Consider the following 24524-nt stretch of genomic DNA (forward strand, 5'->3'; position numbering starts at 1 on the left):
AAATTCACTTGATCATCTTTTTCTCGCACATTGTACCATAGCAACAGATCATTTGCCCTGTCACATATTTTACCAGCGCCTCACCTCGCATCAAGCCGGTAATGCCTACAAGGGTAACCCTGTTTTTGTCCAGATGGAAAAGTACAAAAATTCACCTGTAACCTTAATGATGAAAGAATGCAATGATTTACCTTCCAGGATTGCCATGATAACAGAGTCTTTGTTATTTCAGTCACGATCACTTTCTTATATGGATTCCTCACACTTTCAGTAACAAAATTTGATTTCTCAGATGACTAATTCGCACCTGCTGTTTATTTTTTCTTTGTGAATTTTCGTAAGAATATTTACTTGGCAACGATGTTTCTCGACTTGCACCTGAGTGCCGTACCTACGCTGCTTTTTTTGTTTTTGAAACAATTTTGTTCCGCTTTGAGTCCCCCCCATCTCCCCCTATGTAATGACCCTAGTGGACCCTTAGGGTACTTGAATAGATCAATAAATGAAGCTGTGACTCACCGATTCTCCTCTGGTAGATGGAGAGGTGTCCAAGAAGAAGATTCCATAATGTGCTCCTCAGCTTGATATGCAGGCCACTCACACAGTTAAAAATTCATTGGTTTATTGATTCATCATTGCATACAATATACCATGCAGATCAGTTAGTAGATATTAGTAAAAATTGCCACGGCGAAATCAAGCTAAGTCCATTCACACAGTCTGGGTGCCTGCACATGCTGTGTTAAAGATTATGCTAATAATGCATGCTGTGGATGGGCCACTCACGCTATCAAATACGCTCTTGGCATATGCACAAGCATTTGACATTCATGGTGTTGAATTCTGCTTCAGAAATAGGCACATTTGACAGGTCCATTTACCATTGCTGGCCTCCTTCTTCGTGGCGTCCCAACAGAGGCTGGGGCGGTTGGCAAAGTTGGAAGTTCCTGCATAAGATAAACTGTTTAGTAATGCAGCCCACCTTAGAATGCCTGTTGCCCTGTTCTCCTCCGCCATGCATCAAGGCATAAAAAGGAAAGCAGGACATGAGGCTAATCACAAAATTACTCGGCATGCCCACTACTGGGCCACGCAACAGCTTCAGTGCATATGTACTCAATGCCTTTCGATGTCACTGCAAAAGAAAAACGCTCGCACATTGTTATACTCATATCACCTAGCATGTTAAGGTAATGTTATATGTCTACACATTTTATTTTTATTATACACTCAAAGTGTTGCAGAAATAAAGCAGGGTTAATAGCACAACTGTGTAGAAGCGTGAATACATACAGCTTTAAAAATTATTGCATTAAATTTTGTGTCGTGCAATCTCCTTTTCTGAATGCCCACTGGAACTGACGTTAAAGAGGTTGGCATGTACCTATATAAGAAGTATTTCATGAAAACTTATACAAGGAACAACTGAAAAAGAAGAAAACAAGACAGTACAAATTTTTCATGTAGCACGTATGCCAGTTTGCACCGAATACTTTCTACATAGCTGTCAATGACCTTGTCCAAAATCAGTAAAACCAGTTTGGAATAACGTGAGAAAATTTTGTAGAAAAGATATCACTGACCTGGTGGAGTATGTCTTGCATAGCCAAATTTTTCTTGATACTGACAGATTATTTGTAGTGGAACTCTGACGAGATGACTATATTGATTTGTGTAACGAACATAAGCAATGAAGGCACATGAAAGAATATTGTTGAAGTCGAGAGTGTGACGGAATCCCGTCTGGCCGGGGGGATACATTTCAAAACAAAGAGACGCCGACCAGTAAAACGAAAAAATTGTATTGACGTTTCGGCGCCCAGAACGGGGGCCTTGTTCACAATGGAAACACACCAAGAGGGTTCGTCTTTTTAAAAGCTATAGTAATCGCCGTAAAGATCGCGCGTAAATCGGGTTAAGATTGCCCTCGTTACGATTAAGCGTGTGAGCCGTTGTCTGTATCACCAGGGACTCGAGATGAAGCCGTGATGTAGTCAGTTTCTCTTTTTCGATGATTCTTGCTTTTTCCCAATCTATTCTGTGATTTGCCGTCACCGCGTGCTCTGCCAAGGCGTTATTGCGGGTATCTTCTTTCTGCACATCACGAGCATGTTGCTGTAGGCGCTTCTTGTAACTTCCGGTTTCGCCGATGTAAACACCGTTGCAATCTGCACAAGGGATGGCGTAGACAACTCCTGGGAACTTCTCTTTTGGCAACTGATCTTTGACGTTCATCAGTTGTTGTCGCATTTTCTTGACAGGGACATGGGCAACTTGCACGTCATACTCTCGTAATACACGGGCGAGGCACTCACTTGTTTTCGGCACATAAGGAATAGCCGCACGTTTTTTGGGCGGAAGAGGGGCGTCCGGATGACGAGGCCGTGACAGCCGTCGTTCTGTGGACCTGATGAAATGGCTTGGGTAACCACAGCTAGTGAGATCTTTTCGTACCCTTGACGCGTCCGCAGCGGCGTCAGTGGTGTTTGTGCATATCTTCTTGGCCCGCTGCATTAAACTGCTCACAACGGCTCTTTTTTGGGCGGCAGGATGGACGGAACTGAAATGTAGGTAGCGGCCTGTATGTGTAGCCTTTCTATACACGCTAAACGACAACTTCTGGCCTTTCCTTGAGACGAGGACGTCCAGAAAAGGCAGACTGCCGTCCACCTCTTCTTCCAACGTAAACTGAATGGCGTCTTCCTGGCTGTTCAGGTGTGTCAGAAACTGGCTCACCGCGTCCTTGTGCAGAATGCAAAAGCAGTCGTCGATGTAACGGAAGAAGACCTTGGGGGCAGGGTGAAAGGAGGTTAACGCGCGTCGCTCCAATGACTCCATGGTGAGGTTAGCGGCCGTCACCGAAACAGAAGCACCCATGGGGGTCCCATGGACTTGCTTGTAGTAGTTTCCCCTAAAAACAAAGTAGGTATTGCTCAGGCAGAAAGCAAGCAGCCGGCGCAGGTCCCGTGCTTCTATTGGCGATCTTTCCGGTAGAGAGGCATCGCTATCGAGCGCAGCGGTGCATACGTCGACAGCAAGGTCAGTCGGTACACTCGTGAACAGGGACTTCACGTCGAAAGACACCATCAATTCACTGTCTTCGATCAGGGTGTTGCGGGTCTTCTCAACAAAGTCGTATGAGTTGCGAACGTGGCAAGTCCCATGGCCAACAAGCGGGGAAAGAACACGGTGCAAGAATTTGGAGAGGCTGTGCAGAGGGGAGCGGGTAAAATCCACGATAGGTCGCATTGAAACTCCTGGTTTATGTATCTTTGGCAAGCCATAAAACGCTGGCGCGGAACCATTGTGGCATAGTAACTTGTAGTAGAGCGGTTTTTGGCTCGGCGGGACGAACTGAAATACGTCGGCGAGAAGCTTCTGTAGTTCCCTCTCCAACTTGAGTGTAGGGTCCTTCTTGAGGCGGACGTACGTGTCACCGTCTTCCAGGAGAGACAGTATCTTGCGGTCATAGTCAGACTTGTCCAAAAGGACTGTCGCGTTGCCTTTGTCTGCTGGCAAAATTACAATATCTTTGTTGTCACGGAGGCTCTTCATAGCGGATTGTTCCTCGCGAGACAAAGCAGAACGGGAAGGCCCGCGATGAATGGCGTTGAGAACGCCCACCACCCGTGTGCGGGCCTCTTCGCGGCGAGTGTTCTCAACTTGGCTGATCGCATTTTCCACAGCGCATACCAACTTCTTCCTATTCGGTGCAGCTCCTAGGCTGAAATTCAACCCCAAATTCAGAACAGCCTCTTCAGCTCGGTTGGGCTTATACGATGAAAGGTTATGCACAGCGGGTTTTGAAATCATCGTCTGCCCTCTCTGGTGCTCGGATAGGAGCCTGCCTAACTTATTGTCATGAGCACGCTCACCTTTCTGGCGTTGACGTTCCATCTTCTGATTTGCGTGCAACTGAATGCTGGTGAACTCATTAGGAGATTGGTGTTCTAGACGACGACGAGCAAAAAACGCTTCGTTCTCCAGTGCGCGGATTTTTCCTTTGCAGTCCAAGATTCTTGCTTGCAGGAGCTGACGTTCCGCTTTGCCAACCACACTGAGCCCAAAAGGCGTCGACACCGGTCTGTTGAGACGCAAGGAGCGGGGAACCAAGGCGCGGGCTTTGCATGTTAGAGTAAAATTCAGGTGAGCCTTGAATGAGGCAATACGGCAGTTGAGGCCAACATACTGACGAATCTTGGTGATGATTCCTTGGCCATGGGCCTGGCGAAGGTTGATGAAGTCGAGAGTGTGACGGAATCCCGTCTGGCCGGGGGGATACATTTCAAAACAAAGAGACGCCGACCAGTAAAACGAAAAAATTGTATTGACGTTTCGGCGCCCAGAACGGGGGCCTTGTTCACAATGGAAACACACCAAGAGGGTTCGTCTTTTTAAAAGCTATAGTAATCGCCGTAAAGATCGCGCGTAAATCGGGTTAAGATTGCCCTCGTTACGATTAAGCGTGTGAGCCGTTGTCTGTATCACCAGGGACTCGAGATGAAGCCGTGATGTAGTCAGTTTCTCTTTTTCGATGATTCTTGCTTTTTCCCAATCTATTCTGTGATTTGCCGTCACCGCGTGCTCTGCCAAGGCGTTATTGCGGGTATCTTCTTTCTGCACTGCAACGGTGTTTACATCGGCGAAACCGGAAGTTACAAGAAGCGCCTACAGCAACATGCTCGTGATGTGCAGAAAGAAGATACCCGCAATAACGCCTTGGCAGAGCACGCGGTGACGGCAAATCACAGAATAGATTGGGAAAAAGCAAGAATCATCGAAAAAGAGAAACTGACTACATCACGGCTTCATCTCGAGTCCCTGGTGATACAGACAACGGCTCACACGCTTAATCGTAACGAGGGCAATCTTAACCCGATTTACGCGCGATCTTTACGGCGATTACTATAGCTTTTAAAAAGACGAACCCTCTTGGTGTGTTTCCATTGTGAACAAGGCCCCCGTTCTGGGCGCCGAAACGTCAATACAATTTTTTCGTTTTACTGGTCGGCGTCTCTTTGTTTTGAAAGAATATTGTGGCAGTTACTAATGTGCTTATGTGGTTCCACAAAAAGGTACCATCCTATATGAAGGATCTTTGCAGAACCTACTGCACTCTGCTACTGTCTCCGGTAAGCACGGGGCCTGACAAACAACTGCAGGTTCTACTGCACTTTACATTGCAGAATTGCAACGACATCCTACCTCATGCAGTGAATAAACCTGGATGGAAACCACACAGGACGATATGAAACTTACTGGTGTAAGTTGAAAGGCTTGAGATGGCCCTGGCTGAATGTCCAGCATTGTGGCCACATCCATAGATGCCTGTAAAAAAATTTTGTTCAGGAGAAATGTGTGTGCACCGAAACATAACAAGCATTCAGTTTTAAGCACCTAGTGAAAAGCGAAGAAGCATCACACTACTAGACCGTTTTGAGTTATGTCTGAAGGAATAAAGATATGACTGGTGTGCTGAGGTGGCTTGGTCAAAACTTCCTCTGAGCCTGCGCCAGGAAGCTTTCTTTTACATAAAAATTCACCCGTTTCGTGACTCGTGCTGCGAGATAAACTCAGACACTGTCAATCTTCTAGCAGTTGCTGTCACAAAATTTTATATCGTAACATACCTGTTGTGATGGGCCTGGTAAAGTTTCCTGGCTTTCAGTGACATCCATAGGTGCCTGTAAAAAAAATTTTATTCTTGAGAAATATGCTTCTACCAAAGCATAAGATGTATTCAGTTCTAAGCAACTACTGAAAAATAGAAAAGCATCACACTGCTAGGCTGTGTTTTCAGTTCTGTCAAAAGGATTATAAAAAATGACTAATGTGTTGAGGCGATTCAGAGAAAACTTCCTCTGAGCCAGTGCCAGGATGCATTCTGTTACAGAAATCTGTTTTTGGTCGCTCGTGCTGCGACATAAACGCAGACACTGTTGTTCTTCGAATTGATGCAGTCACAAAATGGCATATTGTAAAATACCTGTTGTGATGGGCCTGCCAAAGTCTCCTGGCTTTCAGCGACATCCATAGGTGCCTGTAAAAAAAATTTATTCTGGAGGAATGTCATCATCGTCATCATCAGCCTGACTACGCCCACTGAAGGGTGAAGGCATCTCCCATGTCTCCAATTAACCCTGTCCTTTGCCAGCTGCGGCCACCGCATTCCCGCAAACTCCTTAATCTCACCCGCCCACCTAACTTCCTGCCGCCCCCTGCTACGCTTGCCTTCTCTTGGAATCCACTCTGTTACCCTTAAGGACCAGCGGTTATCTTGCCTTTGCATTACGTGCCCTGCCCAAGCCCACTTCTTCCTCTTGATTTCAACTAGGATGTCATTAACCCACGTTTGTTCCCTCATCCACTCTGCCTACTTCTGGTTTCTTAACGTTACACCTGTCATTTTCCTATCCATAGCTCACTGTGTTGTCCTTAACTTAAGCTGAACCCTCTTTATTAGCCTCCGCATTTCTGCCCCATAGAAGAGTACCGGTAAGATACAGCTGTCGTAGACTTTTCTCTTGAGGGATAATGGTAAACTGCCATTCATGATCTGGGAGAACCTGCCATATGCGCTCCACCCATTCTTATTCTTCTAGTTATTTCTCTTTCATGATCTGTATTAGTGGTCACTACCTGCCCTAAGTAGGCATATTCTCTTACTACTTCCAGCACCTCGCTACCAATTGCGAACTGCTGTTTCTACTTTGGTTTTCTGCATATTATTTTTTAGCCCCACCATTCTGCTCTGCCTGTCTAACTCATTGATCATGCTTTGCAGTTCTTGTCCTGAGTGCCTTAGCAAGGCAATGTCATCAGCGAATCACGAATTACTCAGGTATTCTCCATTAACTCTTATCCCCAAATGTTCCCATTTCAGGCCGCGGAATACCTACTGTAAACAGGCAGTGAATAGCATTGGCGAGATCGTGTCTCCCTGCCTGACACCCTTCCTTATTGGAATTTTATTGCTGACTATATGGAGGACTATGGTAGGCGTGCAATCGTTATAAATATCTTCCAATATTTTCACATAACACTCTTCCACACGCTGATTCTGCAGTGCCTGCATGTCAGTTGAGGTTTCCACTGAGTTAAATGCTTTCTCGTAATCAATGAAGGCCATATATAGGGGTCGGTTATAATCTGTGCATTCCTCTATCACTCACTGATAGCGTGAACATGATCTATTGTTGAGTATCTTTTACGAAAGCCTGCCTAATTATTTGGTTGATTAAAGCCTAAGGTTGTCCTGACTATTAGGATTACCTTAGCAAATACTTAGTAGGCAATGAACAGTAAGCTGATCGGTCTGTAATTCTTCAAGTCCTTGACGTCTCCTTTATAAAGATAATGTTAGCATTCTTCCAAGCTCCTGGTACTCTCGAGGTCACAAGGCATTGCATATATAGGATGGCTAGTTGTACTAGCACAATCTCCCCTCCCTCCTTCAACAAATCTGCTGTTACCTGATCCTCACCAGCTGCTTTCCCGCTTTTCATTCCTACTAAGGCTTCCGTTACTTCCTCTTCTCTTACTGCTACGGGATGTCCCATTGCTGTGCGCTGTGGCTTCTCTCATTAACGTTCTGATTGCATTGGCTACTGCATAGATTTGTGTCTCTTTGGCTATTTGATATCTTATCCATGTTGGTAATGATATTGCCCTTGCAACCTTGTTGCCATGGGTCGAGGGGTGCCAACCTTTTTTTTAGGACGTGTTCGGATAACTCGCTTGCGCGTAAATTGCGCACCCTCTTTTTGGAGCCCTAATTAAAGAAAAAAACGTGCGCAAATCACGCGAGCAAATACGTACGGTGCTCTATGCCTTATGGAACTTCTTTGTGATTTCTTTTGTAAACGAACTATAGTTTTAAGTAATTACAGTGCTCTCTCGGTGACACTTCCCAGGTGCTATGGCCGAGATGACAACAAAAAATGCACCGCCTACTGCTAGGCGCAAACATTTGCACACTTCAAGTAATAATTAAATAGAAATGATGCCCCAAGGAGAACTGTGGTGTGCTCGATGCTCTCTTTTTTATTTTCTTCTAATGATGGAGTGCGTAAGCTAATAAATAAATAAATTATCATGTACAGTAAGCAGAATTTCACCAGAGCCATATATAAACCGCAGCCAGTTTAGGAGTATAATGACACAATTACTTTTTATCAGTGCGGGAGTACTGTAGCCGCGCTACTCGATCATAACGTCTAGCTAAAGCCATTTATTCACAAATCGTTCTATTTCTTGCACGAACACCTAAAACATCATATTGAACGCATGCTTATGCAGTCAAGTTATAATAAAGCACCTTCTCAATAAGAGCTAGCATTTCTTTCCAATCTCTTGAGAATGTATAGAAGGTTTCTGTGCGTTGTGAGTGATGGCATGCTGAGCATTTCCATCAGAGGTGAAACACTTTGATATTAAAGTAGGACGAGAAGATTAACTGAGCTCCTTCATTCTTCTTTTAATGGAACATTCAGAGTGCTTTGTGTTTTATATGTGCGCACTGTTGTAACTGTGGTATGCAAGGCTTGGGTGTGCATTGTTCTAATGATGCATTGCGTTTTCTATCTCTCTTCATAGGAGGACACACCCGAAAAAGCTTACTTGAGAGCAAGGGCTGCATGGTTTTCTGCAATGCATGCTCAGTCAAGAAAAAGCATAAAAAGGCTGCAGCAAACAAGGCGGAGACTGCAAAAGAAAAATGCGGAACTAAAAATCTGTTCTGTCAGCTTTAACTACGGAGAATATCCTCCTGACAGAGCAAGTGTCTGTTTTAGATGGCCTGGGTAAAGTAAATAAGCACCTACTTGAAAGACGAGTCGGAAAGCATGATGGAATTGGCACTCCAAAGCAGTACTCCCCTGAACTGAGAACTTTTGCCTTAACTTTAAATTTGTATTCCCCACGAGCCTATCAGTATGTCAGGAAAGTTTTTGACACGTGCCTCCCACATCCCAGAACTCTGCGAAAATGGTATGAGACTGTTGATGGCCAGGCAGGACTTTCAACAGAAGCTTTCAATGCACTAAAAATGAAGTGTGCTGAAACAGCAAGCAAGGGGCACCGAACAGTTTGCAGCCTCATGGTTGATGAAATGGCTATTCGGCAAAACATCCAGTGGAACAAATGCAACTTTGAAGGGTTTGTTGACTTTGGCAGTGGCATTGACAGCGACTCTTCGCCACAAGCAAAGGCTGCATTCGTTATAATGGCTGTGGCTATTAATGGGCGATGGAAGTTGCCCCTTGGGTACTTCCTAGTTGATGGCCTAATTGGAACACAGAGGGCTAACCTTGTCACCCAGTGCCTTCATAAGGCACATGATGCTGGAGCTATGGTCGCTTCACTCACTTGTGACGGGGCGCCCGCAAATCTGGCTATGTTGCAAGAGCATGGGTGTGATTTCCAACATGTGGGAGACCTAAAAACAACCTTTCGACACCCAGCTACCCAGGAACCAGTGGCAGCTTTTTTGGATCCCTGCCATATGCTAAAACTTGTGAGGAATGCACTGGCACACAAGAGGTACTTTATTGACCACCAAGGAAGGACAGTGTCATGGGAGCATATTGAGCGGCTGCATACTGTGCAGCAGAAAGAAGGCCTACATTCGGCTAACAAGTTGCGCAGAGCTCATATTGAGTGGCAGCGGCAGCCCATGAAAGTTAGACTTGCTGCCCAAGTAATGAGCACTTCTGTTGCGACAGCACTAGCCGAGTGCAGGGAACTTGACCTGGAAGGTTTTTCTGGCACACAGGCAACAGAGAATTTTTTGTTGAAAATTAATGAGACATTTGATGCCCTAAATTCTAGAAGCCCATATCAGAAAGGTTGGAAGAAACCTATAAATGAAAAGAACATTGAAGCTTTCAAAGGCATGTTCAAAACCACAACCCATTACCTCTCTTCCTTGAAGGAGTCTGCAAATGGAAGACGAATGATTGAAACAAACCGAAAGACGGGTTTCTTAGGTTTTATCATCTGCATGCAAAGCCTGATTAGTCTTTTTCATTTTCTTGTCACTGAAAAACGAGTGCTCAAGTACATTCCGGCCCACAAAATTTGCCAGGACCATTTGGAACTGTTTTTGGCCTGATTCGAGCACATGGCGGGCATAATGACAACCCTACTACACAGCAGTTTCGTGCTGCCTTCAAAAAAGTGATTGTTCAAAGTGGACTGGCTGATGTATCAACAGGCAACTGTCTGAGCCTGGACAGCATCTCCATATTGTCATGCAGCAGTGCAACAGTTATTTCTTCTCAGGTCTTGAATATATCTGCACCAAGGAGGCAACTTCTAGACAGTGATGCTGTTCAGCAGTCTCAGGTAACAGCTGCAGACCATGACTACATCATAGCTCCAGGCTACATCAGTGAATGTGGAGGCCGAATTGTGGCTTACATGGCAGGTTATGTAGCTCATAAATTGGCTGCAAAGCTGACTTGTGAGCACTGCACAAGTGCACTACTCACAACAGAACGAGGAAACATTTACTCACTAATTAAGAGGAAAAGCAGAGGAGGGCTGAAATACCCATCAGAAAGTGTACTGAAGATCTGTCAAAAATCGGAGGCAGTGCGCCTGAACAAATTGGCATCAAGAACACTACTCACTGATCTTCTCCACGAGGTTCTTTACGCATTCCACGGTAGAGAGCTCTTCAATGAACTTCATGAGCACATGTTCGACAACTCTCCACTCGACAATCATTGCATACACCTTGTCAGAAGTGTTGCAGAAAATTACATCAACATGCGCTTGTTTCATGTTGGCAAGCAGGCAACCGAGAGCCTGCACACTGCTCAGGTCCGGCAGATGTTTAAAAAAATAACTCAATTCAAGGGGCAGTGACTGATGCGACAGTGAGAATTCAAAAATCAGACTTGGTTTTCGTCAGCACATGTCTTAATTTACCGTAGAGTATGAATGCAACCAGCCCATAGGGGTCCCATGCTTCACGTTGACACTGCAGCTTGCTGCCGCAATATGAGCTGAATAAGAATCTTGCATGTAACAGACTTTCATGTCTGACTTTGTCAGAATAAAATTCTATTCAAACGGCCGCTCACAGTTTAGAGTACATTACAACCTGTCATACTGAGTATTGAAAAGAATAGCTTTTTAATGTGAATGCGTCATGTACGCCACCGACTTAGGCTCATGCTTGATGGCAGTGACTGTCAGTTTTTTCAGGAGTAATGAGGGTTTTGATTTAGCTTGATTGCTACTGAATCAACCAGAAATTACCTGCTTCCTAAAATCAGATTTTCGTCTTTTGTGGTAAATGAACAATAAGCACATTGTAAAAAAGAAGTCAGTTAAGTAAAATCAGTACATGTCCAGAGCGCAAATGCTAGTTCTTGTTCATGAATCTATATGCTGTAGATTCACAGATGGACATATACTATTGGTCACTGATGTTCAAGAATAGGGGCTAGAAAAGGATAGAAAGGCAGCCCAAAAATTCTGGAAACATCTAAATGCAATGAGTAATAAAACTAGGCTAGAACAAAGGTTTATTGTTACAGATGAGGGTATTCGACTAGAAGGGGATGAAGCAATAAAACACATAGGAACAAGGATGACGGAAAAATTTTCAGCAAAGCACGTGGTACATAATTTATCGAAGGAGGATAGACCGGTTACAGCAATAGCTTCACTTGAGCAAGGAGAGTGGGAAAGGGCAGAGAAGAAGGTTCCTAGTGGCACATCAACAGGACCAGATGGTATCCCGATTATGTTGATAAAGAAGTTAGGACCAAAATCCAAGCAAACATTAATACAGGTAGTGAACAAAATGATTGTGGATGAGAAAGTCCCCGATGAATGGCGATTAAGTAGAATGAACATGATATATAAGGGAAAGGGGGACAAAGCAGACGTAAGTAACTATCGCCCCATAACAGTGACGTCTGTGGTTTACAGGGTGGTGATGCAAATTATAAAGGATAGACTGCAGGCTTGGGTGGAGAACGAGGGGGTGCTAGGGGAACTACAGAATGGGTTCCGGAAACAAAGGAGGTTGGAGGACAATCTATTTTCATTGACACAGTGTATAGAAATTGCGGAAAAGGAACATAGGCCCTTATTGCTAGCATTTCTGAATATTAGGGGAGCCTATGACAACGTTACTCAGGAGCATTTGTGGGACATATTGGGCACATTGGATGTGGAAAATGGAGTAATTAATCTTTTAAAAGATATATATAGAGGTAACAGAGTGCTCATAAAATGGGAAAAAAATGTATCAGGGCCTGTAGAGATACAGCGGGGGCTTAGACAAGGATGTCCTCTGTCCCCTTTGTTGTTCATGTTGTACCTGCAAGGTTTGGAGGCCAAGCTAGAGGGGAGCGGACTAGGTTTCAACCTATCTTTTTTCAAGCAAGGGGAATTGATTAAACAGACATTACCGGGACTAATATATGCGGACGATATAGTGATAATGGCTGACAACAAGGAAGACCTGCAGAAGTTGTTAGACATATGCAGTACAGAGGGAGATAGATTAGGCTTCAAGTATAGTAAGGAAAAATCTGCAGTCATGACATTTAATGAAGAGGGCGGCGAGCATAGAATACAGGAGTTCGTGCTAAAGGTAGTGAATGAGTACAAGTATCTTGGGGTGTGCATAAATAACAGTGTTGAGTATCTGACAGAGCATGAAAAATATGTAATGAATAAAGCTAGTAGGAATGCAGCTGTCATGAAAAATAGGGCACTGTGGAATTACAATAGGTATGAGGTGGTAAGAGGGATCTGGAAAGGGGTGATGGTCCCTAGCCTGACCTTCGGGAATGCGGTCCTGTGTATGAGGCCAGATGTTCAAGCAAGGCTGGAAATTAGGCAACGGGGAGTAGGGAGGTTAGCTTTGGGAGCACATGGCAATACACCAAATCAGGGGGTACAGGGTGATATGGGATGGGCGTCTTTCGAGAGCAGAGAGGCTAGCAGTAAGATAGCATTTGAGGAACGTTTGAGAAGGATGGAGGAAAAGCGGTGGGCTAGGAAAGTTTTCAGATACCTGTATATAAAGAATGTTGACACGAAATGGAGAAAGCGAACTAGAAAATTGACAAGCAAATATCTGGACAGCAGTAAGGGGGCAAATCAGCAATTATCGGTTAAGAAAAAGGTTAAAGGAACAGAGAGAGCTTTGTGGAAAACAGGGATGCTGACGAAATCGGCACTAGAAACATACCGGACCTTTAAACAGGAAATTGTCAAAGAAAATATCTATGATAATTGTAGGGGAAGTTCTTTGTTGTTTGAGGCCAGGACTGGAGTTTTGCGGACTAAGAAGTATAGAGTCAGGTACCAGGAGATAGACACTTTGTGCATTGCGTGCGGAGAGGAGGAGGAAACGGCTGAACACTTGATACTTTTCTGTAAAGGGCTTCACCCTACAGTGGAAGGCAGCGGGGCTGACTTACCCAAGGCATTGGGGTTTAGGGATAGTGAAGGGAAAGTGGATTTTAAGAGGTTAGAAGTAACCAAGCGAAGGTTATCTGATTGGTGGCTAAAAGCAAGACAAGAGTAAAATTTCACAAGACATGGCTAGGTGGCTTGAGCCACCGCCCGATGTAAAGGCTTCAGCCGTATCCATCCATCCATCCATCCTGAGCAGAATGAAGGCAGGCGATGCGTCCAGCGACTGCTAATCCCCCGTCAAGGCCGTTGGGGAAAGACAGGGAGCATATTGGGAAGCGGATCAGCGGTAAAGCAGCACAGCCAGGCACAGCGGCGGGAACAGCTGCTCTCGGGGCTCCAGTGCGCCCAGTCACGCGCAGTTCGCTCCTTCCAGCCTTGCGTAGCGAAGCATCGAGATGGCCCTCGCATCGGCGCCAGCCGCATTCTCCAAGAGCGACTCGCCGACACGCATCATGACCGTCTTCCGGAGCAAAAGCGACGACACGTCGGCGTCGTTGCTCGGCGAAAACGAGTACAGGGAGAAGCTGCTGCGGACAGTCAAGAAGGAGGTAAAGATGCCGCGTGCAACAGTGCGCGTTTTGTCGGAGGCGGGCTTTGGGAGGAAGAAACCGCGCGGGCCCGATTTCGTAGGTACCATATTGTGCTTGGGAAGTCTGCCAGCCGGGCCTCTCCCGACAGCGGCGCTGGCCGCCTGTTGCACGGGTCGATGAACCGCGTGCTCATCGCCGGGTTTGAGGCAACGCACAGATGCGTACGCCCGCGGAGAGCACTGTGCGCAGTGGAAGCTGCGGCGGCTTCCAGACGGCTGGCTCTTCGCTGCCATCGGTTGCAGACTTCGAAAAGGAGGCTCAGTGCTCCTTGTATAGCTCAAACGAATAGTGGTCTGTGCGGTATAAACGAAAACAACTCTAGTCATGGCAATGCGATTTAATTCGGACGCTTTACAGCATCGTAATCATGCCGCGTAATAATTCGTGTGCAGCAAGCAAGGCTCCAATTACCACACTGCCGCACCTTGCACACACACATACAAAAACGCTTGATCATTGGGGATCTTTGCTTGCAGATAAAGCCGAAAAAGTGCAGGCCTTTGCACCTTAGACTGATTATAAAAAAGTCGGCTGAGACTCGATTTCCGTCCAAAATGCTTCCTTTCTGATCGCATAGTTTGGCTGTGCAAACTATTCAAGCCGTGGTCAAGTTGGGTAGTATGGCCATTGGCACATAACTTGAACCAGTCTTGGGGTGCCTTTCATGGTTTTGCTTATAATGAGAAACCTTTTTACCCTACTGATCCAATGTATATAATTTAATTCACAATGAGAATGAAAAGTTTCGGTCTGAAGGATCATAGAATAATGTTCAGACAAGGCTTAATGTTACAAATGTTGCAACACATGGCATATTTTTGATAAAATTTGTTTAAGCTGCTTCCTAGCTGAGTGCAAGATTTTGTCGAGTGTAAAGGTGTCATAAATATCCAGGCACCCTTTCTGCTGCGCTTGCCAAGAGAAGGCAAGCATAACAGGTGGCTGCAGAAAGTTAGGTGGGCGGATGAGGTTAGGAAGTTTGTGGGGATAGGGTGGCCTCAGCTGGCGAAGGACAGGGAAGGTCTCTTAAATTTGGCTGCACTTAATGCACTAGTGCACAAAAGTGCCATGCTAGTGCAGCGCCAGTTCTTGCGGTGCGAGTGTAGCCTGACACTGGTTCTCTCGTTGCAGCGGCCAAATCGAGTACAGAAATGTTCATCTGCTGTGGCTGTGTGTGGTGTTGCGTGGTTTGACACATGCGCGGGATTTTACTAGTTGTATTGAATGCTTTGCATTTGTTCAAAGTGGCGAATCTCATGGAGCGGCTATGAAATTTGTTAATTTCAAAAGTGAGGAAGAATTTGACGCCGTCCTTTCCGTTGCAATGTGCACAGCGGCGCAGGCCGGTTGACCGTCACCGAATCAACGGGTACTTTCAAGAGGCAAAAAACTTTTGAATTCAAGAGGCTATTCAGACTTCCTCTCGAGGCAACCTTTGACAGCTTATCTGTGTGATTCAGGCTGTTCTATCCGAGCATTCAGCGTGTTCTATCCGAAAAGTGACTTCGGTTGTCTGCCAATTACAGAATGAAAGAGCTGCCTGATAACTTGACTATGAACTCACTGTTGGCAGACGGTGATGGCGGAATGAGTATCGGAGACTAACTGGCAGGCGAAGGTGGGGGCTGACGGTGACCTTAAGGCCAGTTTTTGCTGTAAGCGGAACCTTTTTTTTTTTAATTGTGTGAAGTATTCGGTGAAACAGCCTGTATATGTGATAACAAGGGGCCACTGGCCAGGCCGTGCGGGTGGCCGCCAGTCCACCGGTAACCACGGTACAGTAGTCAGCTTGACAAATGTTGCGATCACCCACATATTAAAAAAGCATCTCACCATCTGCCTCTGATGGAAACGCTCCATGTGCTACGTTCAATAATCATATTTGCACACAAAAGAGGAACGGTGTAAAGCAACATGCGAGTCAAAGATGAGAACCTATATGCTGTGCACCATGCGAGCCAGTCGTTTATGCACATACACAGACACATGCGCACATGCACACGCACTGTCATTTCAGCTGTTTGGTGAGGGCACGACGCAGATGCTGCGTCTAGCACGGGTATGCGGCCGTCTCAACCATGGTCTTTACGCCGCTCACTAAAACAAGCATGGCTGCGGAGCCGTTTGCTGTGGAGCACTCCAAGCACCTTGCACTACTTGCACAAGAAGAGAACTCACCGGGAGGCTATAGTGCAGAACTCGTGCAGCACGAAGTCAAATCGAGTGCCGAAGTGCAGGTGGAGCTAGCTGCACTGTCAAATCAAATGTGAGAGTGCTCACCTCCTCAACTGGTGCAGAAAATGCAGCCAAATCGAGGAGACCTGGAGAGACCTACAGTGGGCTTACTTAGGCTGATGATGATGACTTGTCATCTCTGTTAAGCAACTTTGCTGGAGTGGGTTCAGAGGCAGGGAAGATTGGGATACAATATTAGCAAGAAGCATAACAAGGAAGCTGACCAGGCTTCTTCGAGATCCGGACTGTTTGCTGACAGGCTGTGGCTTCCGCCCTGACAGGCAGTATCACTCATTATTGCATGAGGTGGTCATTCAGCAGTTGGCTGGGAATTTGCCGCTGGAAGCTGGGCTCTCCTGACTGCGTCTGCTATAGTCTGCTCTTCACCATGCAAAGCATTCAAGCTAGTTGTAATTAAGCTCACATTTATATCGCAGTAATCTTGACATGCATCTACACCTAAAGTAGTGTTAGAATTAGGCTACTAAGAGATGTTGGCAAAGAAACATTGCAATAACGCCAGCCCTGTCTTGTGAAAATGCGTGGGAGCAAGCTGCCAGTGACCAAGCTGCAGTAGGGAAAGGTCAGTTATTCTATAACCACGCTGCACATATGTGTACTTACTGGTGTTCAAATGTTGCATATGTTAAAGAACAGCACCACATGCATTAGTTCATGGCATCCTTGTGAGCAGAGTGCGACTTGACTGATAGCCTAGAATTGGAGAATGCGGGCATGCTGCGTCTGCCACAAACATAGCCAACCACTCAATGTGTTGTCTGTGGGGGCTCACTCACGAATATTTTTCTCCTCTGTCCACTCTCCCACAACCATTCACATCTGCTCACTCACAGCCTCCCATATTCACATTTTCTCATACTCATAACCACTTTGGCATGTATGTTTTTATGTGGACGGTGTCTTTTTGGAGTTTCTTTTTCTGCTTTGCTGACAGTGGAGGAGTTGAGAGATTTTCTACCATGCTCTACGAGGCTCGTAGGCAGAGCAGCCTTTGTCCCCCCTTTCCTCCCCTGGCGTGTGTTCAGACTCCATCATCATCATCATCATCATCAGCCTGACTACACCCACTGCAGGGCAAAGGCCTCGCCCACGTCTCTCCAATACCCCTGTCCTTTGCAAGCTGCGCCCACCCTATGCCTGCAAACTTCCTAATCTCATCCGCCCACCTTACCTTCTGCCGCCCCCTGCTACGCTTGCCGTCTCTTGGAATCCACTCCGTTACCCTAATGACCAGCATTTATATTGCCTTCGCATTACATGCCCTGCTCAAGCCCATTTCTTCTTCTTGATTTCAAATAGGATGTCATTAACCCGCGTTTGTTCCCTCACCCACTCCACCACGTTTCTGCCCCATAGGTGAATACTGGTAAGATACAGCTGTTGGCAGGCTAGCAGAACATCACATGGCAGAACACTGAGAAATGTCAAGTAAACAGCACACTTTTAGTTGATCAACATTGTGCTGGAGCACTTATAAGAATGCATTGTGAACGTCGTAGGTAAGCCTAATGAGGACCGCGGGTATGGGCCATGAGAGACATAAATAGCATTGACAATTAGAATGGGGAGGGCGTTATTAGGTCATGAATAGCCCCTGACCAGTATCTTTCAAGAGTGTAACAGTTATCACTTTCAAGGGCTCACTCATGAGGAGGCAGGGACCAGAGGGCTTTAAACGGGGTTGGTTACAACTCTCTCTGGAAAGGAAAATGATAGCGATATTGTTAAGAAGTGGGAAGAGAGCAGAGTGGGTTATGGACAAATATGAGTGAATGGAGACCTAGTGCTTCCGTAGGGGCTCCACGAGAAGGCAAACAGAGTGGGGTGGGCCAGTATGATTAAGAAGCTTGCTGGGTGGCAGGACAGGACTAGTGGGAGACCAGTGGACCTGATTGGGACGATGGGGACGTTTCCTCCCTTTGCTTTTCAGGTGAAGCAGATAATGGAGGAAGCCGTGACCCGAAAGTTTGTCCATGAAGAGAGCAGCAGTATCACCTCCCTCTGCGGTGAGTGCAGCAGCTACTTACTGCACGTTGGGTGCTCTTAAGACTGGGCCCTGGTTACAACTCATCCGTTTTTTACTAGTTGCCTGCAGCACTCAGTGGGGACCAGCACTGAATATTGTGAGACACTTGTGACCACTGAAAAACGACTGTCCTTGGTATGTGGCCACAGATTAGGTTACGAGGTAGAGAGATTCAGAAGCGTGCCACTTCTGGAGCAGCCCTCAAAGTTGTGCTGTTCTCGCATTGCCATAGCTCATAACAGCTGAACCTAAAAGCAGCAACCGAAAATCAATTCTTGATGCAAAGAAGAAAAATTTTATGTCCAAATATATTTATTAGGTGTGGAGATGATTTATTAATAATGCCTTTCGGGCTCTGTAGGCACCCTAAATAAATAAATCATGAAATGGTAAATGAAATTTTGTTTTTTTGAGTGCATTCTGCTTTTAGTTAAGATGAGAGGATGATACAATTCAAGAGACAAGAAAATTCAAAAAGAGGAAATATGCCTCATGTTTATGGAAGGTCCCAGCAAGATGCATGAGCCTTGGCGCCAAATGGGTAGCAAATTCAGGAGTTGCCAAGCTTCTTTCACTGGAAATTTGCAGTAGCCTTTTGTGCATATGCGTGCATGCGTGTGTGTGTGTGTGCGTGTGTATGTGTGTGGGTGGGTGGGTAGGTGGGTGGGGGGGGGGGGGGCACATATCACTCAGTCTGCAATACCTCAGATGGCAGCTGAGGCAGCATGGCTAGAAACGATTTCTGGGTTGCTTTAAAGGGGAGCTGAAGTGATTTGAATATATGAAACTTCTCAAGTAGTTTTGCACTAGCGTTTAAAATCTTGACGTAATCTCTGTCACAGGAATGTTGAGAAACTCATGGCGAAGTCATTGTTGTCAAAATTTGAAATTTCCGTTGCCTTCGCCCACATCTTGCCATGCTTCGTCTGAGGCTGCCAAATGACGCTTTGTGGGCTTTACCTTCGATGGCTTTGGTTTTCTTCCTCCAAGCAATTGCTCCTTCGCTGTAAGCACAGTGCAGCCGTGCAGGACATTGTTGTGGCCCCTGCCTGGCGCTATGCGCTGTGAAGAAACCTGAACGCCTATGTGCCTTCATTAGGTGATTTCATCACCATTTGGAATGCTAGCAGAGAAAGACTGTGTTCTTTACCTGCAAGTTTCACACATTCGATCTGTTTAAACTCGTCAAACTCTAAAACTTGTTCAGTTGCTCTTGAAGTACTGGGAAGTTTAGGCAAAAAAGGCGTTCAAAAAGGGAGGACTCATTGTGTGCAAGGATGGGTGCTGTGCTCCCAAATGTTCATGGATGAAAACCATCGCTGAATATGTACTTTGTATTGTACATGTGTGGAAATAGTAATAAAAACCAAATCGAGGTGATACATGCTATAGTGAACACCTTGTTCATTACATGTAGGAAGCAAACACCCCGTGGCAAAGAATTCAAGGGGCACCTATTGTGACAGTGAAACATTTATTGTGATATAAGGCAATTAGTGTTTCACTGACACAATAGGTGCCCTTTTCCTATATGCAGACAGCTTCCAGCAGTTCATTTTTTATCTTTGCCAAGATTCTGCACAGCACTGAAATGTGGCTGCGCTGTGCAGGTAAGTGTGGAGCAATGTTATTCTTTAGATTTTTTGTGTGCTCTCTTATTCGGTCACTGCTACAATGATTCATTTAGTCCACACTCGATTTGCTGTAGACCACTCCCGATGCGCATTTCATGAAGAGCTTGGTATGCTCTTTTTTCCAGTTTTTTTTTTTTTTTTCTGGCTAGAAATATGAAGGCATGGTGGAGCAAGTTTGAAAGGCGCCGGAAAAACTAGCACAACTCCATGCCTCTGCTCACAACTCCCTTCTAGTTGTTGTGCGATGTCAGTGCACGTTAAAGAACCCCAGGTGGTCGAAATTTCTGGAGCCCTTCACTACGGCGTCTCTCGTAGCCTGAGTCGCTTTGGGACGTTAAACCCCCATAAACCAAACCAAACCTTTCTAGTTGTGTGAAAGTTTGGGCAGGTGGGGAACTGCTTCAGATTGTAAAGCCCCACCAATTTTCTTTGTCTTCAGGCTTTTTGTACAAGACTTCATTTTCCACAGGAGAGTTTTAGGTAGTGCTGGCGCTGAAGAAGAGTAGCCCGATGCTATGAATCATGCCATTTGGGCATCAGAACGGGCCTGCACTTCATGCACGTATAATTTCTGGAGAGCAGATCCTTGGAAGTGCTCACTCAGGTGATGATTCAAACAGTGATGGCTACAGACTGCACAGTGTGGGCAGGGCTTCTCGTGACTCCCTTAGTGCCATCATCAAAGGTTTGCCTGTAAAAGGAGGAAGCGCCATATGTCTACAAATTCCAAGCCTAAAAATTGGGAGGGCTCTATTCTCTTATTACACTGCCGAAGCACCAACAACAAAATTGATGACTTCTATGGACTTCTACAGATGCTTACTCGAGGCATCATTTTTGCTACAGAATCCTGGCTAGATGACTCGGAAAGGAATGGCCAAGGGTTTTAGTCGGTATATCAGGTCTTTAGAAAAGGCACAAACTCGAAAGGTGATGGGGCGTTTGTCTCGGCTAAAGAATTGTTACATTGTAGTGTAGTTGACAAGGAAATGATGATCGTGAGTCAGTTTGGTGCAGGCTCACCGTTCCCGATAACATTGGGCGTAATTTACCGTCCTCTCAACGCACGACTTTCACATCACTTAGTGATGCACTGGCATTGTTTCCTGTTGATTGCATTGTGTTAGCAGGAGACCTTAGCTTTCCAAACTTGAACTTGAGCGACGGCATGCATTCAGACAGAGCCTGTTCAGCATTTTTTGATATGGTTTGCAGAAGTGGGTATGAACAATACGTTGTGAACGTTGGATGTCAAAGTAACGCCCTAGACCTATTATTTTGCAATGACCCAAATGCTGTTCATGACTAGGACCCCTAGTTTTCTGTGCTACCGCGAAAAACCGTGTATTTAAGCAGTCATATTCTCATTTTTTTTTTCATCCCATTGCTGTTATAGACATCAGTAGGTGTGTAGTCGAGGCTTCGACGGCATACCGTCTGGTCAGGAATCATGGCTTGATGAGGTTCACTGGTCACTGACCAAGGTCAACAAAAAATGACGTTTCGGGAGCGCTACGGCTCCCTTGTTCACAATGTGTGATAACATTATGGAAAATTGACTGTTTTACCTTGCTAACAGTCACAGCGCAAGACGAACACGGACACGAGGAGAGACACCACAAAGCGCCGACTTCAACAAAAGTTTATTGCTGTGCGAGCGACTATATATGGTCTACAGCGGGCATGCGCAGCAACGAAAAGGTGCAATCATGAGCATCTGGTAGCGGCGCCACATCGCAAGCGAGCACATCATTTTCTGCACACGACAAAAAAAGGAAAAAACAAAAAGCTAAAAAACCTAAAAAGCAGTACGCGCACAAGAACGTCGAAGCCATAATACTCATTCCGAAATTCGCAAGATATGACGCTCCTTATCACTTAACAGCAATGATGGAGTGCTGACACAGTGATCCCTTTTTTTTGCGATCTCTGCAGCCTCAGCAATCTCCCTGGCTGTTTTGCTTATGTACTTGTGAAGGATGGTGGTTCCTCCCAAAGAAGGACCACGTTCCTTGCACTGTTGGCAATCACGGCAGTGTATGCCGAGATGACGAGATGCCCCGATGACGCTGTTGTTATGTTCCATGAGCCTCTCGTTGAGGCACCTGCCTGTTTGGCCAATGTAGGCTCGTCCGCAGGGCAAAGGAATCGAGTACACCATGTTTCTCGCGCACTTCACAAATGGCTGCCTGTGCCTAACAGCGCAGGAGTTGCTGACAGAGACGGCGGAATTCACCTTTTTGCATAGTTTAGAGAGTTTCTCAGGTGCGGAAAAGACCACATGAACTCCTGCTCTTTTTCCTATTTTTTTGAGCTGGTGGGCGATGGTGTGCATGTACGGCAATACCGTCATATTCTTTCTCCAATCTCTGTCAGCTCCGTCCTGGTTACGAACCACTTCCCTGCTCTCTTTGAGCAAGCTCTCTGCAACCACTAACAAGAGCATGCTTGGATAGCCAGAGCTGTTCAACCTGGTCACCTGGTTAAGGAACGCAGACTCCAGTCTATGCTCGCACGATTTCTCGAGAGCACTGCAAAAGCATGACTTAACAATCGCACGTTTCACTAGTGTTGAGTGGGCTGAACCAAAAGGAAGAACAGGTTTGTTTTCTCGCGGTTCATAAGCCCAGCACACATGGTTAGCAGAAAAATAAATACCCAAGTCAAGAAATCTGATGAATCTGTTCACAGCCAGTTCATGCGTCAAGATTAGTGGTTGAAGGCATTCAGAAAACAAAGACAGAACACTAAACAAGTTTGTCTGATTGGACATATCTTCTGTGCCGGTGAAAACGAGAAAATCATCCACATATCTGAAGATGCCAACAACACTGGACCCTTCACTTCTACGCTTCAATTCCCGGTCCCGCTCCGCTAGAAAAATGTCACTCAAAACCGGAGCAACGCAGGAGCCAATGCATATTCCGTTTTTTTGAGTAACGATGGTGCCTTCCCAAACTGCGAATGTTGACTTAAGGTAAGTTGAAAGCAATTCCAGGAAATTATCGACAGATAAACCACTACTGTTTTGAAACGGAATCACCCCATGTCTGTCTATGCAGTTCCTTACACTGGTCAGTAGGCTGTCCTGCGGGATCGAATAATAAAGGTCTTTAATGTCGACTGAGAAAGCCGACAGGTTCGCCTTGGGCCTGTCCTTGAGAAATCGGATCACCTCGTCAGAGTTCTTCACCTTGAAAGGGTCGTCAACGGTAAGAGAATTTAAATTTTGCTGCAGAAACCTTGCAAGCGACTTCTGCCAAGTTCCATTTTCAGAGATAATTACCTGCAGAGGGCAGTCCACTTTATGAGTTTTTGCAGCAAAGAAAAGGTCCAAGCTTACCTTTTCCGCCTTGTCTATGGATTTAACAAGCTTATCCAAATTCATGGAGCTGCATAACCTTTTTGCCGCACTCTTTACACGCTCTAGACGTACGTCATTTTTTGTATCGAACACCGAGTACACAGCTTCCTCTGCTCTCGCTTTATACATGACCTCCGAAAGCACCACAAAGCCCCCTTCCTTGTCGGCGGTAAGGAGTGCTAAGGAATTATCCCGCAAATAAGAGACAGTTCTCTGGATGGGCAATCTATGAGGCTGGATTTTACACCGAGATATAACATCTACACCCTCCGAGAGGCATCTCCCATCCTCCGACCCAGAGGCAAGACTTGACACCTGCCTCACCATGGCCAAACGTTCCGCGGTTGTCTTCCTTGGCTCCACAGCGAACTTGGGTCCGCAGCTGAGCACTTGTCGCACATAAGACGGTAGCTGGATATCACCGACGATGTGGACAGTATTCCCGTGAACCGGCACCCTTGGTGGAAGCATCCTGCGAAGCGAAGGAAGCGCTTGTTGCCATAGAAATTCCGTCGTCCTGTCAACTTCGAGGGAGAGTCTCCGCCAACGGAAAGCAGCGCTCGCAGGGCTCACGCCTGAGGCAGACCACAACCGAAGATGGTCTTTGAGGAGACGGGCTTGTCGTTGCCATTCTGAGCGCAAGAGTTTGCACATCCTTGTGCTGTGGTTACTTGGTGGTGCCAAGACGCCGAACTGTGCCACAAGATCGGGAGGGGTTACCCTGTGGCGGATGCAGAAACCGAGTGACCTGGCCTTGCATGAGGCCACCGCTACCAAAGATACAATGCGACATTGGTCGCTGAGAGTGACAGAGCCCTGAGAAAAAATGAACTTGCTTAAAATCAGTTGCTGGGCGAGTTGGTACTTCATGCTACTCATGATGGAAGTTTGAGAACAGAGCAGGGGTTTTAAATAAGTATATAATAATGGTTATGATGCAATTGCAAACTATTCATGCCAACCATTGGTCAAGGGTCCTTCAAATAAACGCAGACGACACACTAAGGTATAGAAGCGGCAGGTATGTCGACATTATTTACAAGGTAATGCTTCAGATGTATGCGCTACAGTAGGGCAGAGCAAAGTCTCCAATATACGTTAATGCCTCCCACACAGAGGAAGCTACCATCACCACCCTGTCCCCACTACTGGTGTTGGGAGCTGCCCAGTCCTGCATCTGTTCGCCCATTATTGCTTTCCGTCAACTC

General features: G+C 46.0%; 2 protein-coding genes across 3 annotated transcripts in view; one reads left to right on the forward strand and one right to left on the reverse strand.

The window, feature by feature from the left end:
• Positions 1-605: 605 nt before the first annotated feature.
• LOC144122145 (uncharacterized) lies at positions 606-11391 on the reverse strand. Of its 2 annotated transcripts, XM_077655709.1 has the most exons (5): positions 10632-11391; positions 5987-6040; positions 5631-5684; positions 5260-5328; positions 606-947 (listed from the first exon to the last, which is right to left on the reverse strand). In XM_077655709.1, exons 2-5 carry the CDS (start codon positions 6032-6034, stop codon positions 849-851), a joined length of 270 nt encoding a protein of 89 aa, XP_077511835.1. In that variant the 5' UTR covers positions 6035-6040; positions 10632-11391; the 3' UTR covers positions 606-848. The 2 variants fall into 2 exon arrangements, with proteins under 2 accessions (XP_077511835.1, XP_077511834.1); XM_077655708.1 differs by lacking the exon at positions 10632-11391 and having other exon boundaries at positions 5987-6601.
• Positions 11392-13396: 2005 nt separating this feature from the next.
• Positions 13397-24524, forward strand: part of LOC144122146 (small G protein signaling modulator 1-like) — a 202067-nt gene continuing 190939 nt past the window's right edge. Inside the window, 2 exon segments of the mRNA XM_077655710.1 lie at positions 13397-13994; positions 18223-18298. Of these exon segments, the coding sequence (XP_077511836.1) occupies positions 13842-13994; positions 18223-18298 (229 nt within the window). The 5' untranslated portion in view covers positions 13397-13841.

Source organism: Amblyomma americanum, chromosome 2, assembly GCF_052857255.1.
Source record: "Amblyomma americanum isolate KBUSLIRL-KWMA chromosome 2, ASM5285725v1, whole genome shotgun sequence".
Taxonomy (NCBI): Eukaryota; Metazoa; Arthropoda; class Arachnida; order Ixodida; family Ixodidae; genus Amblyomma; species Amblyomma americanum.